Source organism: Trematomus bernacchii, unplaced genomic scaffold (assembly GCF_902827165.1).
Source record: "Trematomus bernacchii unplaced genomic scaffold, fTreBer1.1, whole genome shotgun sequence".
Lineage (NCBI taxonomy): Eukaryota > Metazoa > Chordata > Actinopteri > Perciformes > Nototheniidae > Trematomus > Trematomus bernacchii.
In genome coordinates, this window is record NW_022987709.1 from 819,394 (window position 1) to 834,829 (window position 15,436).

The 15,436-nt window shown below is 43.4% G+C and overlaps 1 protein-coding gene across 2 annotated transcripts in view; it reads left to right on the forward strand.

Moving 5' to 3' along the window:
* rab6ba (RAB6B, member RAS oncogene family a) overlaps nt 1-15,436 on the forward strand; it is a 126,627-nt gene that overhangs the window by 34,412 nt on the left and 76,779 nt on the right. Inside the window, exon 1 of one of the 2 annotated variants that reach the window (XM_034140901.1) lies at nt 10,207-10,425. The exons of the other annotated variant lie outside the window; for it this stretch is intronic. Coding sequence (XP_033996792.1) covers nt 10,209-10,425 — 217 coding nt within the window. The 5' untranslated portion in view covers nt 10,207-10,208. Of the gene's footprint in view, nt 1-10,206; nt 10,426-15,436 lie in introns of those variants that run through there. 2 annotated transcript variants of the gene reach the window in all.

Sequence of the window (15,436 nt, forward strand, 5' to 3'; positions counted from 1 at the left end):
CGACCTATCTTTCTTCCTGGCTTGCTCTATAATGATCCAAATAAAATGCAATACCAACAACAACTCAACAGCAACAACGCAAACTACCCACACATTGCGCATTGTTTAGAGCGGTTATAAGTGTTGAAGCGCTCAAATTCGAAACTGTTTCAACCTGCCACCTGTCAGAATAGAGACGAGGCAGTGCATTGAATCGCGTGATTGGACCGTGAACCAGTCAAGTGATTCATTCAGGAAATGAAGCAGTTGCTGCTTCGGACGTCATATGTCACGTGATTTGAAGCAGTTGCTGGTTCGGACGTCATATGTCACGTGATTTGAAGCAAGCTTCGAATCACTGCTTCTATGGAATAAGAAGTCCAGGGTTGAAGCTCCGTTCAAAGCTTCAGTGTCAAACTGCAATCACTAGTGCTAAGTATCTCTGGTGTTTTTTGTCCCCTCTTGCTAAGACATGTGTATATTCTCCATTCCTGTTCAATTTTTACTGGCCCCGTGCATCTCGTAATCGTTGTAACCAGCCTGCTCTCGTCTATCCCACATGCTCCACTGACATCCAACATCTAGTTACAGGTGGCCTGTGGAACTGCCAGTCAGCTTTTCCTAAGGCTGACTTCATTTCTGGCTACGCTTCCCTGCAGTCTCTGGATTTCCTTGCTCTCACTGAGACCTGGATTACACCATCCAACACATCCACCCCAGCAGCTCTCTCCATAGCATATTCCTTCACCCATACACCCAGACCCACTGGCAGAGGAGGTGGCACTGGTCTCCTGCTCTCTCCCAAATGGAGCTTTTCCCTCTACCAACTAGCAAACTTCTCCCCTTCCTCCTTTGAATTCCATGCCGTTACTGTAACCCATCCTATACAATTAACCATTGTTGTTCTCTACAGTCCACCAGGCGCCTTGGGGGACTTCTTGGAGGAATTAGATCATCTCCTCTCACACATCCCTGAAACTGGCCCCCCACTGTACTTCTCGGAGACTTCAACCTCCAGACAGGGAAGACATGTGAACTAACATCTCTTTTAACTGCCTTTGATTTCTCACTGTCTCCGTCCCCACCAACTCATAGAGCTGGCAATGTCCTTGATCTCATATTCTCAAGGAACTGCACTACTTCGAACCTCTCTGTAAACCCGCTTCTCACCTCGCCTCTCTTTCATATCATTCTCTCTACCCCTTTCCAAACATAACAAACTAATCTCTTCTAATTCTGCACCTGTCCGCCGTAACCTTCGTTCCCTCTCCCACTCTACTCTTACGTCATCGGTGCTCTCTGCCCTCCCTTCGTCTGACTCGTTCCAACTTCTGCCTCCAAACTCTGCCTCCAAACTCTGCTGCAGAAACTCTCCTCTCGACTCTTTCATCCTCTCTGGACTCTCTCTGTCCTCTCACATCCCCTCCTGCTCCGTGGCTAAATCACGCACTGCGTGCTAATAGAACCATCCTTCGGGCAGCAGAGCGGAAATGGTGGAAATCCAAACACCCTGACAACCTGCTAACCTATCAATCTCTCATCTCCTCTTTCTCTTCTTCGATCTCAGGCGAAAAGCACTTTCTTTCAAGATAAGATCCATTCTTCCTATTCCAATCCCAAAAAACTATTCTCTATCTTCTCCACCCTCCTGGACCCCCCAGAGCCCCTTCCCCCTCCTCCCTTCTTCCAAGCATCTTTGTTAACTACTTTGAAAAAAAGGTTGATGATATTCGCTCTTCTTTTTCCGACTCATCACTACTCACCACTGGGTCACCAGACCCACCGTTCACCCACACACTAACCTCCTTTTCCCCTCTCTCTCCAAGTGGGGTTCTTACCCTCATTACCTCTGCCCGTCCTACCACTTGTCCTCTGGACCCTATCCCCTCAAACCTCCTTCAGACTATCGCTCCTGATATTCTACCGTTTCTCACCCATTTCATCAACACTTCTCTAACTTCTGGTCACTTTCCAAACAGTCTCAAGGAGGCAAGAGTAAACCCTCTCCTAAAGAAACCCACTCTCAACCCGTCCGATGGTATAAACTACAGGCCTGTCTCTCTCCTCCCGTTCCTGTCTAAAACACTTGAACGTGCAGTCTTTAAACAACTCTCCTGTTATCTCCATCAGAACAACCTTCTTGATCCACACCAGTCTGGTTTCAAGGCAGGTCACTCTACAGAAACTGCTCTCCTTGCTGTCTCTGAGGAACTGCACACTGCTAAAGCAGCCTCCCTCTCCTCCGTCATCATCCTTTTGGACCTGTCTGCTGCATTCGACACGGTAAACCATCAGATCCTCCTTCACACTCTCCAAGAACGTGGAGTTTCAGGCTCTGCACTTTCCCTCCTCACCTCCTACCTCAAAGACTGCACCTACAGGGTAACTTGGAGAGGGTCAGAGTCCGGCCCTTGTCAATTATCTACAGGGGTACCTCAGGGCTCGGTCCTCGGTCCCCTCCTCTTCTCTCTGTATACAAACTCGCTCGGATCGGTAATTAGCCCGCATGGTTTTTCATACCATTACTACGCTGACGACACTCAATTAATTCGGTCTTTTCCCCGATCTGAAACCCAGGTTGTCACACGCATCTCTGCTTGTCTAGCAGACATCTCTCAGTGGATGACTGTTCACCACCTCAAGCTCAAGCTAGACAAGACTGAACTGCTTTTTCTTCCGGGAAAAGATTGTCCCACTCTTGACCTAACAATCAACGGCCCCTCTGTTGTTTCCCCGACTCAGACGGCAAGGAATCTGGGTGTGAGCCTAGATAACAAACTGTCCTTCACTGCAAACATCGCTGCTACAACCCGCTGCTGCAGATGCACTCTTTACAACATCAGGAGGATACGTCCCCTCCTGACCCAGAAAGCGACGCAGCTTCTGGTCCAGGCTCTCGTCATCTCACGCCTAGACTACTGCAAGTCCCTCCTGGCTGGTCTACCTGCATGTGCCATCCGACCTCTGCAGCTCATTCAGAATGCAGCAGCTCGTCTGGTCTTCAACCTTCCTAAATTTTCGCAAAAACAAAAGAAAAATAAAAAAAAAAAAAACAGCACTTATATACTAACTAAGCACTTACATACTAACAGAGCACTTATATACTAACAAAGGACTGGCTTATCTAAAGTCAGTTGAGTAGCACTTAAAATGGTTTGGCTCTATGAAACTTAATGTACTTATATAATTCTGTTTTCTTCAAGTTTGTATCTTCTTGGTCGAATGCACTTATTGTAAGTCGCTTTGGATAAAAGCGTCAGCGAAATGAAATGTAATGTAATGTCACCAAACAAGATATCAGTATCTGAGTTGTAATATTTCTCAGTCATACTCTTTTTAGGCGGTGTTTACACGAGAACGAAACTGGTTGTATCTGCTACTTTTCTCTCGCGTATAGCCCGTTCGTTCACACGAGGCCGTAGCGGAAATGGACCCCGCAAACGATAACGGGTCCCAAGGTGGATAGATCTGCAACCGGAACGCTCTGGGGGGCCAAACGGCTCAGTGTGTACGCCCTATACGATTATTTCCTGATAACGATGAAGCCATAGCCCCACCTCTCCCCACCTCTGCTGCTCACTGCTGTAGCATGGTCAGTAGCTACTTCTACTGCTACTGCTACTGACCATGCTACAGATGTTAGTACAACATCTACAGCTCGACCATGCTATAGATGTTAGTGCAAAATGTACAGCTCCTCTACCACAACCATCAGCAACAAGTGGACATGGAGAATTACATGAACTACATGTTGCTAAATCCACCGCGGGGCATAAACAGAAGGACAACCATGGCAACCATGCTCGGAGGTCTTCTTCGCTGCTTTTGGTGTATTTTGTGGTGGAAGTTACTACGCCACTTACAGGCCCGGCATATGTACTACAGCGTCTCCAGCGCTTTCGAGCGGACTCGTGCGGAAGTACAGCGCCACTTACAGGCCCGGCATATGTACTACAGCGTTTCCAGTGGTCTCGTGTGAACGGACACGTTAAATGAGCCAAATGCGTGTGAACGGAATACTTTTTTGAAAACGAATTCGGTGCGTAAACGCAAACGTTCCCGTGTAAATGGGGTCTTAGCTGAAAACTTTGCAAACAACACAGATTTTGTAATTTAGTATAAACATAAACAATTCACTCCCACTCTCAGAAATAGTTAGGGTACTTTTGTTTTAAGCTGCTCATCCTACTGCTTTTGAAGTCTACTTTAAAGGGGACCTATCATGCAAAATGCACTTTTGTACGTCTTTTATACATGAATATGTGTCCCCGGTGTTCCAGGGAACTCACCAAGTGTCAGAAAACACAACCCTCTCTATTTTCCTCCATACCCAAATCTCTAAAAAAGGGGCTGCAACGGATCTGATAAAAACTGATCCAGATTTGAACACTGTCCTGACGTCAGGACGGTGGCGCTACGGCTATTGGGCCAACTCCACCAATCAGGAGGAGACAGCCACGGCCATTGCCGTTCGAAAGCGCTGGAGACGCTGTAGTACATATGCCAGGCCAGTAGATGGTGCTGTTCTCACAGAATCAACCCTTGCAAAAACAGAGCTAACATTTTTCAAATTGAGCTAAATGAGGCATGGCTAAAATGCATGATCTGTTTGGTATTTTGAAAAAAAAAAAAGTATAAATATGCCTTATATAGGTATGGTCCGACACTATATTATTCAAATATAGCATGATAGGTCCACTTTAATTGTTCAAAAGTCTCTTTTTTTTTTATTCCATGCACAGTATTCTCAGACTTAAACCTAAACTGAAGAGCTTCATAGTTCAATAAGGACATCACTGGATGCTGACAGCATTTAATTCACAGACCTAAATATTTGGTGCACTTAATAGATGCATTATTAAGGTTTTCATTATAATAAATGAAGTTAATTTGCTTTATTTATTGTATCAATATTTACTAAAAATGTATGTGTTTATGGGGATGTAAAAGCACCTGATGATGGAATTTGTATAGGAAGACCGAATCAAATTAAAATGAATCAGAAGTTAAAGGAAACCTATCATGCTATATTTAAATGATATATTGTAGGGCCATACCTATATAAGGTATATTTATACGTTTCTGTTTTCAAAATACCAAACAGATCATGCATTTTAGCCATGCCTCATTTCGCTCTATGTGCTGTTTGCTGTCTACGGGTCTGATTCTGCTGACCACGCCCCCCTGCAGGAGAGGGTAGACGTGCTCTGATCAGCTGCTGGGCTGTCAGAAGAGGGGGAGAAAAAGAGATCTCCGTCCTCGTGTTTTATTATATAGAGTCGTTATTCATTTGTTTTAAAGCTCAATAAATAACAAAGAAGACCTTTGACCGGCACTTTTCTAATTTTGTCCGGAAGATTTAAACTTTAACGGACATCTTGACCGGCGAAACAAACTGAAACTGAAACTCTGCCGCACGGTCCCCTCGTTCCTTGGAAGAGGCGGAGAGGTGGGTGTTTGTCATCTGCTGGTGGACTAACTGGAGAGACGGGGAGGGATTGCATTGCAGCGGGAGCAACCGCTTGCCTCGGGGAGGGAGAAAGAAAGCCACAGCGGAGAATAAACAGAAGGGTAACCATGGTAACCAAGTCTTCTTCGCTGCTTTTGTGGCAGACTACAGCGCCACTTACAGGCCTGGCATATGTACTACAGCGTCTCCAGCGCTTTCGAACTGCAATGGCCGTGGCTGTCTCCTCCTGATTGGTGGAGTTGGCCCAATAGCCGTAGCGCCACTGTCCTGACGTCAGGACAGTGTTCAAATCTGGATCAGTTTTTATCAGATCCGTTGCAGCCCCTTTTTTAGAGATTTGGGTATGGAGGAAAATAGAGAGGGTTGTGTTTTCTGACACTTGGTGAGTTCCCTGGAACACCGGGGACACATATTCATGTATAAAAGACGTACAAAAGTGCATTTTGCATGATAGGTCCCCTTTAAACATAATAGATGACCTATGTCATCTTAATTTTCTTGGATTGACACCTCTTATTGTTTTTTCCGGAACTGATGATTGCACAGTAACAATCTGGCACTCAGGAGAAAATGAAATAACAGCTCTGCTCTCTTCCCTCTGGAGCCGTGGAGGATGAGAGGAGAGCTTGGTTCCACATATTCAAAAGTGTAAATGAAAACTTATAACACCTGTCATTTCTCTACTGAGATTTACTCGTATGTATACATTTTCATTGTTAACCACCCTGATGTTTTCAACCTTGAGAAGAAGCTTATCTTAGAATATTAAAATCAACAATGAAATTGTACTAATATGTTCCAATATCACAAATGCGAACATAAAAAATAACATAAAAGAAAGAGATGGATCCAGGAGGATGAAGTACAGCATACTATACGTATGGACAAAATAAAAAGAGGCGCCCTCGTTTTCTGAGAGGATGCTGTCTTTATTTCTCCAGCTGCACTCTGCCCCTCGAGAATGGAATCTAATTTAAACATTAAAACGTCAAGTTGGTCTCTCTATAGCCCTCTGGCCTCAAACAGTAGACGTATGACTTCTATCTTCTTTCCCAAGGCAATCACAGACACCAGAGTCATATATTCTGAAACTGTTGTCACACCTTGGTGGGTATGTCACTGTGCTCCAATTTTGTACTGTGTGTATTTGTGTTTGTGTGTTGCTATTGCTTTTAGGAACATCACATGGCTCATTAGACTGCATAAGGGCTGAAATGACTTTCTGAGTGCTTTCCAGTGTATGTGCAGGGAGACTCAGCCTTTGTTGAGTTTGAAAGCATGGTCATCCATTATTCAGAGGAATTGGTAAATGGACGGTCCTTGTTAGAGTTCATATTGCAAATTTCCTGCAGGTGCAGAAGTCTCTGTGACACCCATATTAATGAATGCTCAGATTCATAATACCATCACAATACTCTTGAAATTCTCATATTATGATCTATTTGTGTTACCGATTCAAATGGATCTTCAATGGTAAGTCGATGTATAAACACTGTGAAATAAACACTTTATTATAACAATCATTATTATTATTATTTCGATTATTATCATTATATTAGGGCTGTCAGTCGATTACAATATTTCATCGCGATTAATCGCATGATGTCCATAGTTAATCGCGATTAATCGCACATTTTTTATCTGTTCTAAATGTACCTTAGCCTGTTAAGCCCCAAGCCTGTTTTTCAGGTCTCAGGCTCGAAAATGACATTCCCAGAACAAATGACAATAACTTCCCTTCTAAAAGGGGTAAATAATCTTTTTTCTCAAAGCAATGATAAACCTGTGAGTTGGATGTAGAAAAGTCAGAAATCAATATAGATTTTTTTTATTTTAAAGTAAATTCAGATTGAACATAGTAAAAAGAAAGAAATTATAGTGTCCGTCCAAAAATAAACCATTACTTATACAGTAGTGAAAACCACCCTTGAATGATGGGATAGTAGACTAAAAGCTTTAGGAATCCAAACTATAACATAATAAGTACCCTGTATCAAGATTGATGCAGAACAAGTGACATTTTACCTTTTTAGAGAGGTTTAGAAAAATAAAACCCACCTCTGGGGTCATTTGGGTGGAAATGGGGCGAAGCCTGCGAGCTAGTTCAGGCAGTCAACTCGAGCACTTATGCTGCATTCATACATAACGCCCCTTGCCACTCTACAACCAACCAAACAAACAGAGTCTCCTTAATATGCCGCTCTATTTAACCTGCCAGATCTCTCTCCATGCATTGCTTGCTGCTGCTGCTGCTGCGTTCGTGCCCTGCTATTGCATTCACATTGCTACCGCTGCTGTGTTTCATGTTGCTGCTGCTTGCCTGCCCCACCACCACCCCAGCTTCCATCCCAGCATCCACCTGTAGGCTCGGGGGTTAGTTATTTAATCATCACTCATCGTGCTATGTATATCAGCGGAGTGATGATGCCCGAGCCTAGTCGCCAAACTCAACTATATGCTGCTTCTAATAAACATGTTAAAGAAACATGTGAGTTGTCTGACTGAAATGGGTGTATTTGCCGTTTCTCTGGAACCCATTGGTCGATTTTGATGATTGACATCTCTTTTTAACCATTAGAGCCAATAGAATCGAAGGGGAATTTCCACATACACACACACGTTACCATTGAGAAGTGAGAACTATGCGCACGCAGTTTGCCCAAAGCGAAACCTATCTTACGCTCTGAAAACTGAAAACTAGGTTTATTGCTGATGGATTATCAGAAATCATTTCAAAGTGACACAGACACATTGGATTAACCTTCAGCAGCGTTTTTATCGTTTTAATGACATTGAAGACAACTTTTGATCAGAAAACAACAAAGGTAAGACATATTGCCGTGTTGGCTACCTAATGCTACGTGGTGTGATGCCTTTGTTAGCTTCTCATGTCGCGAGTTAGTGTGTGTTAGCATTTTTTCGCTCAGGGCTAATTCAGAGCCTTTGTTATTATCCTTGTGTTTCGTTTTGCTAAAAATGGTTAATATTGTCTGATAGCTGAGTTTCTTCCCGTTAAGTGGGTATGACACATTAATAGGTTTTTAAATGTTAAGAAGCCCTCAGACGCTATTTCTTGCAGATGTTGCGATTTTGCAGGGGAATGGGGCTTAACAGGTTAGAGGAATATTTTTCAAGTTTTTAATACTCTTATCAACATATGAGTGGACAAATATGCTTTATGCAAATGTTTGTTTATTATCATTGGAACAATGACAAATATTCTCCTGAATAACACAACAACCTCTGAACAATGACAAATATTCTCCTGAATATTTTCAATACAACAACCTGGATCCTCTCTCTCTCTCTCTTATACTCTCTCCCAACCCTGTGTACTTATTTGCACTGAGCCAGTTGCTCAAACAGACAAGCCTGTTTACAGTTGTCGGCGAAATGCCGCTCCTCTGTCTTCATAACAGTCAAAGCATGAGACTGAAGTTCCCACCTAGGGTCAAAATAATGCGCTGTGATGTGCAGTCGACACGTTGGATGCGATCCGAACGCAGCCGCTCGTCCTCCACAATGTTAAGCTGTAGCCACACATTTAGCTATCGCTGTTGTTGTCCAGGCGTCTCCCCGGTAAACTTTAAAGCGCAAGCGAGCGGCAGGAGCGGGACTGTCAGCATCAGCTGTGTGCTTGGCTTGCTGTTTAAAACACCTTTTTTTGTATCCATATCTCTCGCTAGAATCTCCCACCATCCAACTAACTACAACAACAACGTCAAGCCTTTGGGCTCTGAAACTACGGGGCGGGCCGAGGACAAATACACATGCGTTAATCGCACGTTAAAATAATTAGTGGAGTTAAAAAAAAAAAACTTAACTTGACAGCCCTACATTATATACATAAATTTATTAGTTATCAATATATATATATATTTTTTTAAATAAATAATTAAAATGAATGTAGATATCATTGGGATATTAACCCTTCTAAGAAAAAGATATGCCGGATTTGAGGACCACCTGAAGTCAACATGTTGGTGTACTTAGCAAACGGAGAGGAATGACGTGGAGTCAGGCCGCTTGCATGGCAAATAATGACGGTTCTGGTTGGTGATGTATGGGTCCAAACCAATTATATTCCTGTGACTTTGGAGTTACGTCTGTTATGGTGTTGAGCTTGTTTGTTATGCATTAAGTTACCATGTCATCGGAGCCACAAAGTTTTACTAGCAAAATACTGAATAACACAAGTACTCAGTTGATTGACAGCGTTTGTTATTTCCCTTTATCAGTTTTATTGCTCGAGCTAACAGTGGATCTTCACCCCTTTTTACCCAAAGGGGCACTAGACTGCTGCCTTTATAGGACATGACATGACGAGACCTCCGGCGAAACAGGTGTCGGCGGGACCCCCAATGGAACAGGACATGATGTTGGCGGGACCCCCGGTGGAACATGTGTCGGCGGGACACCCAACGGAACAGGACATGGTGTTGGTGGGACCCCCAACGGAACAGGACATGGTGTTGGCGGGACCCCCGGTGGAACAGGTGTCGGCGGGACGCCCAACGGAACAGGACATGGTGTTTGCGGGACCCCCGGCGGATCAGGTGTCGGCGGGACCCCCAACGGAAAAGGACATGGTGTCGGTGGGACCCTCAACAGAACAGGTGTCGACCGGACCGCGGACATGACACGGGGGGCTGGAGTGGGCCGGACCGACGATGGGACACTGGGGGCTGGAGTGAGCCGGACCGCCGACAGGACACGGAGGGCTGGAGTGGGCTGGGGAGCCGGAACTGGAACCGGAACCATGGCTGCTGGGGCCGGAACTGGGCCCCAAAGCATGGCTGCTGGGGCACAGGCCGGTAACCTGGATGCCGGGGAACGGGCTGGTTGCCTGGATCACAAGAACGAATCAGGGGCAGAAACAGATGAAGGAGATAGGCCTGGAGTTGTGGAAGGTTGGCAACCAGGAGTGCTGGCAGGCTGGGAATCGCACGTCTGGAGGAAGTCCTTAGTCCAGCCAGGTAAGAACTTCAACAACCATGTTTTTTCTGTTGCCTCCTGGTTCGCCTCTGCCAGAGCAGCCCCTTTCTGCTCAACACTGGAAGTTCACTTCCACTTATGCCTTAGCAAGAAGCTAAGGCATAATAAAGTTTATATACCTCCTTCTCGAAGTTTCGATCTGCTGGGTCCATTCTTGGTTCGGTCGTTCTGTCAGGGTTGGGGGTTAAGAGAACCCAAACGCAGAATGAAGAGATGGGGTACAAAGTATAACAAAAAGCTAGCTTTATTTAACAAAAGAAATTGAAAAAAACTTAAATCCATAAACCGGTAGCACGAGGAAGCATCCGGACAAAAAACCAACAGGGACAAGCATGGAGGTGCAAGGAAGACGATGACCGAACATGGAGCAAAGGGGAAGACAAGATTAAATACACAGAAGGGTAAACACAGGACAAGACACAGCTGGGCAGGGGAGGCAGAAACACAAGGGCAACAGGTGAACACAATCAGACACAGGAGGGCAAACACAGGAAGGAAGACCGGAAACTAAACACACAAAACTAAATGTATAACAATAAGACTATTTAACACCTGAACGCTGTAAAGAACATCCATAAACATTCATCTGTTTGCATCTTGCCAATTATTTATCTGTATATCACATTTACTTGTGTATATAGACTCTTCTATTTTATTTCTATTTATTTTTGCACATCTCAAAACATTCTCTTGCACAATTGTATCTGTTTTATTTGTTTTATGTCCTATATATATTGATGTTGCACTGTTGGAGGAGCCTGTGACTTAAATGTTTCATTGCCATACTGTAGCGACTGTGCACATGACAATAAAGCCTTGAATCTTGAATCATGCGAAGTCCAGAAGGTGGTCAACCCTGTAGCAGTAAGGCTCAAATTGCCCCGGTCCATGCGGATCTACCTAACAAGCCACGTCTCCAAGATCAAGCCGGTTTGAGAGAGCCCACTGGTTCCTGCTGCTCCACCTCCACCGCCGCCCCGATTCATAGATGGAGGCCCAGCCTACATGATTCAACGCCTGCTTCGTTCCCGCCGACGTGGGAGAAGCCTGCAATACCTTGTCGACTGGGAAGGGTATGGTCCAGTAGAGAGGTCATGGTTCCAAGCTCGACACATCTTTGATGCCCGGCTCATCAGGCAGTTCCATCTGAACCATTGTGACCAGCCATCTAGTTCCACCAAACCCGCGGCAGGCAAAACTGAAGAGACTCTGTCGGAGAAGAGTCACCCTCGGACGAAAAATATTCTTTTCACTCAGTGTACATCCAGGGACCTTTTGGCCTTTGAATTGTTATAAACATCCTCAAATGAGGGTCATGGTGTTAAGTGTAGTAAACTTGACATGACATTGTGCTAATTCTTGTGGAGTGTTTTCTTTTTAATGCTTTTGTTTTAATTCAGGTTATTTTGGCAACATCATGTACATATGGGATAACCAGGTAGGTTTCATTGCAGAAAGATTTTTGGGATATTTATGTATGATATTTGTAATGTTTAATTCTTTCATTAAAGGAACTTGGAAGTGAATAAATATATCTGGAGGCCATCTGCTGTTTGGCTTTCTCCTGTAGGCCAGCTGCTGTGACTATGAATATACATTTCTATGTCTCTCCAACTGTTCTCTTATTCGGTTTTCTGGCACACCTTCCTCAGCAAGAACTATCATAAATAACCACTTATTTTTCGCTGTTCCTTCACTCATTGATAAATATTAAATATCTTCTCCATCCAGAGCGCCCAGCTCTAATCCCGCTGTGGTGCAAAGTCAACACATGACACGTGAAGTCTTATTTTTATCCATCTCCGTGAGAGTGGGTTCAGGCACATGCAGAGAGCCCTGCCATGCTCTGATTGGCTGCCAAATCCTCAAGGGTATTCCGTGATGCCTGCCGCTAAGTGACCGTCGGTGGGTTTACCTGGCTGCTGCTGGGCACATGGCGTCAGGGCTGGGAGGACAACTCAATTTATTATTATTTTAACAGAGCTCAGCAAGAAGTGGTAGTCTGGATTGTGGGGTTCATAGATTAATATCGACAATGATATCATTTTAAAATAAATATATTTATCAGCCATAATAGATTTTAAAGGAGAGGTGTCATGGCCATTTCTACTGATCATAATTCCATTGTTGAGGTCTACTAAAATAGATTTATATTGTGCATTTTTCCAAACTCACATTGGTTTCTCATACAGCATCTCTGTAAACTACGTGTATTCACTGAATTTCACTCTCTGCCTTTAACGGCTCGTTGTAGCTCCAATAGCTCCAGCCCCCACCCTCCCTGTGAGCACAGTGTGCTCTGATTGGTCGGGATGTTGTGAATCGCGCCGAGCTCCGTGGAGGTGTTGTTTCCTTGTTAGCGATACACAGCCAAACTCATCCTGAGCACACACAAAGTCACATCTGAAGTAAAAACAATAAGTGTGTCTTGATATTGAGTAAGAAAAAGGTTGATAAACGCTGTGAGAATGGGTCTGCAGAGAGAATGGGTCTGCAGAGAGAATTTCGCCGCGATCCCAACTGTCTGTTATCAGCCTGCAGCCAGGGAGGAGAAATCAGCTGAGCTGCCTGCTCCCTGCACACAGATGTGTGTGTGAGGAAGTCCGTGGATTGGTCAATTTGGACCAATCAGCGGGGGCTTAACGTAACGGCTCCGCGGATGTAACGTAACGGCTCCACGGATTGGTCCATTTCGTTCCGGGTACGGCTTGACATCATGCTGTCCCGGAAGAATCAAATGGACAGTGACGTATCTCCAACGAGGCGTTTTGGGGAGGTATTTTCTGTGTTAGAGTTTTACTCGCTACAGGGTGTACTTTGAGGGTTTTGACTCTGCACACCGTTTACATGCATAAAAACCTTCATAACACACAAGGGGACGGGTAATAACCGGAAAAGCATGACACCTCTCCTTTAACATCATGTTTGCTGGACTTTTTTTGTAATTGGAAAGAAACTTCCCTTTCTTAAAAGTACTTTCAATCTAAAGTTTATTTCAATCTCTTTTGTTAAAAATACATTTGCACACATATGAACTCTAAACATGTTGAGTGGAATATTGCTGTATGGTATTGACATCTAAATGTCTGGAATCTTCACATCCTGCTGGATCTTCAATAACAGCCGCAGGTTAGCTTGTTGTGATTGTAGGACAGCTTTCTCCTCATTATTAAAGTTGCACTACCAGAACCTGCGTGCAACGGTAATCAATAGGTGCGAGACGCTGTAGAAAGATCTACGTGGCATAGCCTAAATGTCAAGATGAGACATTTGCTCAGCCTGAAATCATACATTTGGGTGCCATCAAGGGAATATGTACCATGATTTAGTTTAATAACAAACCGGTAGACCTTTTCTATCTATCTTTTTTACAATTTCTGTTAGAAACTCTATCAACTCTCTCATAAGAATTATAGCACATTGTTTGTGCACAATATTAACTTTTGTTTCCTATCATACTACTATACAGTACTTGACCTTCCTGTTGTTCAATGTCGTCCATCCTTTTGAATTTTAGTAAGCTAACTTTTCCTGTGTAAACCCTTTGCCCTGTGAAAACACACCTCTATAACGACCTGAATGATAAGAGGTTATTGCAAAGTTATCGCTGCCTTTTGTTTTTTTAATGTCTGACTAAAGCTACTCATCATTTGAATCCCGTCATAATGTCTAAAACATATTTCTGTGTTATTGGCAAAGAGGATGAAAAGCTTACAGTTTATGAAGGGGAAATGTTCAGAGATGCAGAGATAATTTTGAAATGTAATCAAAGATCTGTCTTGATAATAATTAATTTTTAGCCCAACTGAAAATTCACTAAATGATTGCAGCCACCAGCGTAACTAAGCTTCCTGCTTCCACCACAGTAATCCTGGAGTCATGTCTGAAGATACCACACTCAGTTCAGCCTTTCAACCTAACCAGAATACTGTAGGCTGGATCAGGACATTAAGGGACATCCTAATGTTCCCCTGTAGTACTTTGATGTGACGTCTGTTTTATATTTCAATGTGCATCATTATACTGAGGGGTCTCTCTGGTGAAGGAGTTTTGGTGTCCCTCCAGATTTAGTTTCGACTGCAATTGTATTTCCTGTTTGGAGGATGAAGAAAAAGGGGTGTGCAGTCTGTCCCTGACAGTTGGAGCTTTTCAGCTGGGACTGAGAGGCACAGACAGTGCTGTCTCATGTTAACAGGTCGAGAAGGATGAGCCAACAACAAGGATGTTGGATCAGACTAACGTTGTGCTCTGTCATTACAACTGAGGTGAAGGCATTGAAAATATTCTGGTTGAACAATAATAACTAAACCTCACAAAAACCACACAATTAAGGCTCCAAAGTAATCGCCTATTACAATTAGCATGCCATAATGACTTATTAATACAAATGTTTTGACCAAATTACAATCCATAAGTCAAAAGTTATTAAATTGACTATTTATATATAACCTTTTTCTCTTTCCTTAATCATACACAGACTTTAAATTCAACTGAAAATCTTAAACGGCCGAATCACATTTGTTGACAAACGGTCTGTCATAAAAATACTAACAGCAGCAGTGCAGAAATTACTTTTAACTGAGGGAATTAATACAATTTAAAGAGACTACTTATACAGAGCATGATGTGCTGGTTGATAATCCTTTTATTTAATTAATATTTCCATAATCATTTACGTCAATTTGTTGCCCTCTTTAAATGTTTGCTCTTTTTTGATTGAAAGTTACTGAAATAAAAGCGCCACTTGTCATACTCACTTAAATGATACCACTTTTGGGATCTGTCTAAAGTAGGACAGCTCTGAGGCTAAATTAGCTATATGATAGATTGATAAATTAACATGGGATCATTAGCATAATCAGGAGCTGCGCATCAAATCCTCCCCTGCAGATATGGAGAGTGCGGGCAGAGAATCATGTAATAAGTCTGCCTGATTAAAACTCTTTCTGTAAACTATTGTAGCTAGGTGCTACATTTGATGAACTGTGAATT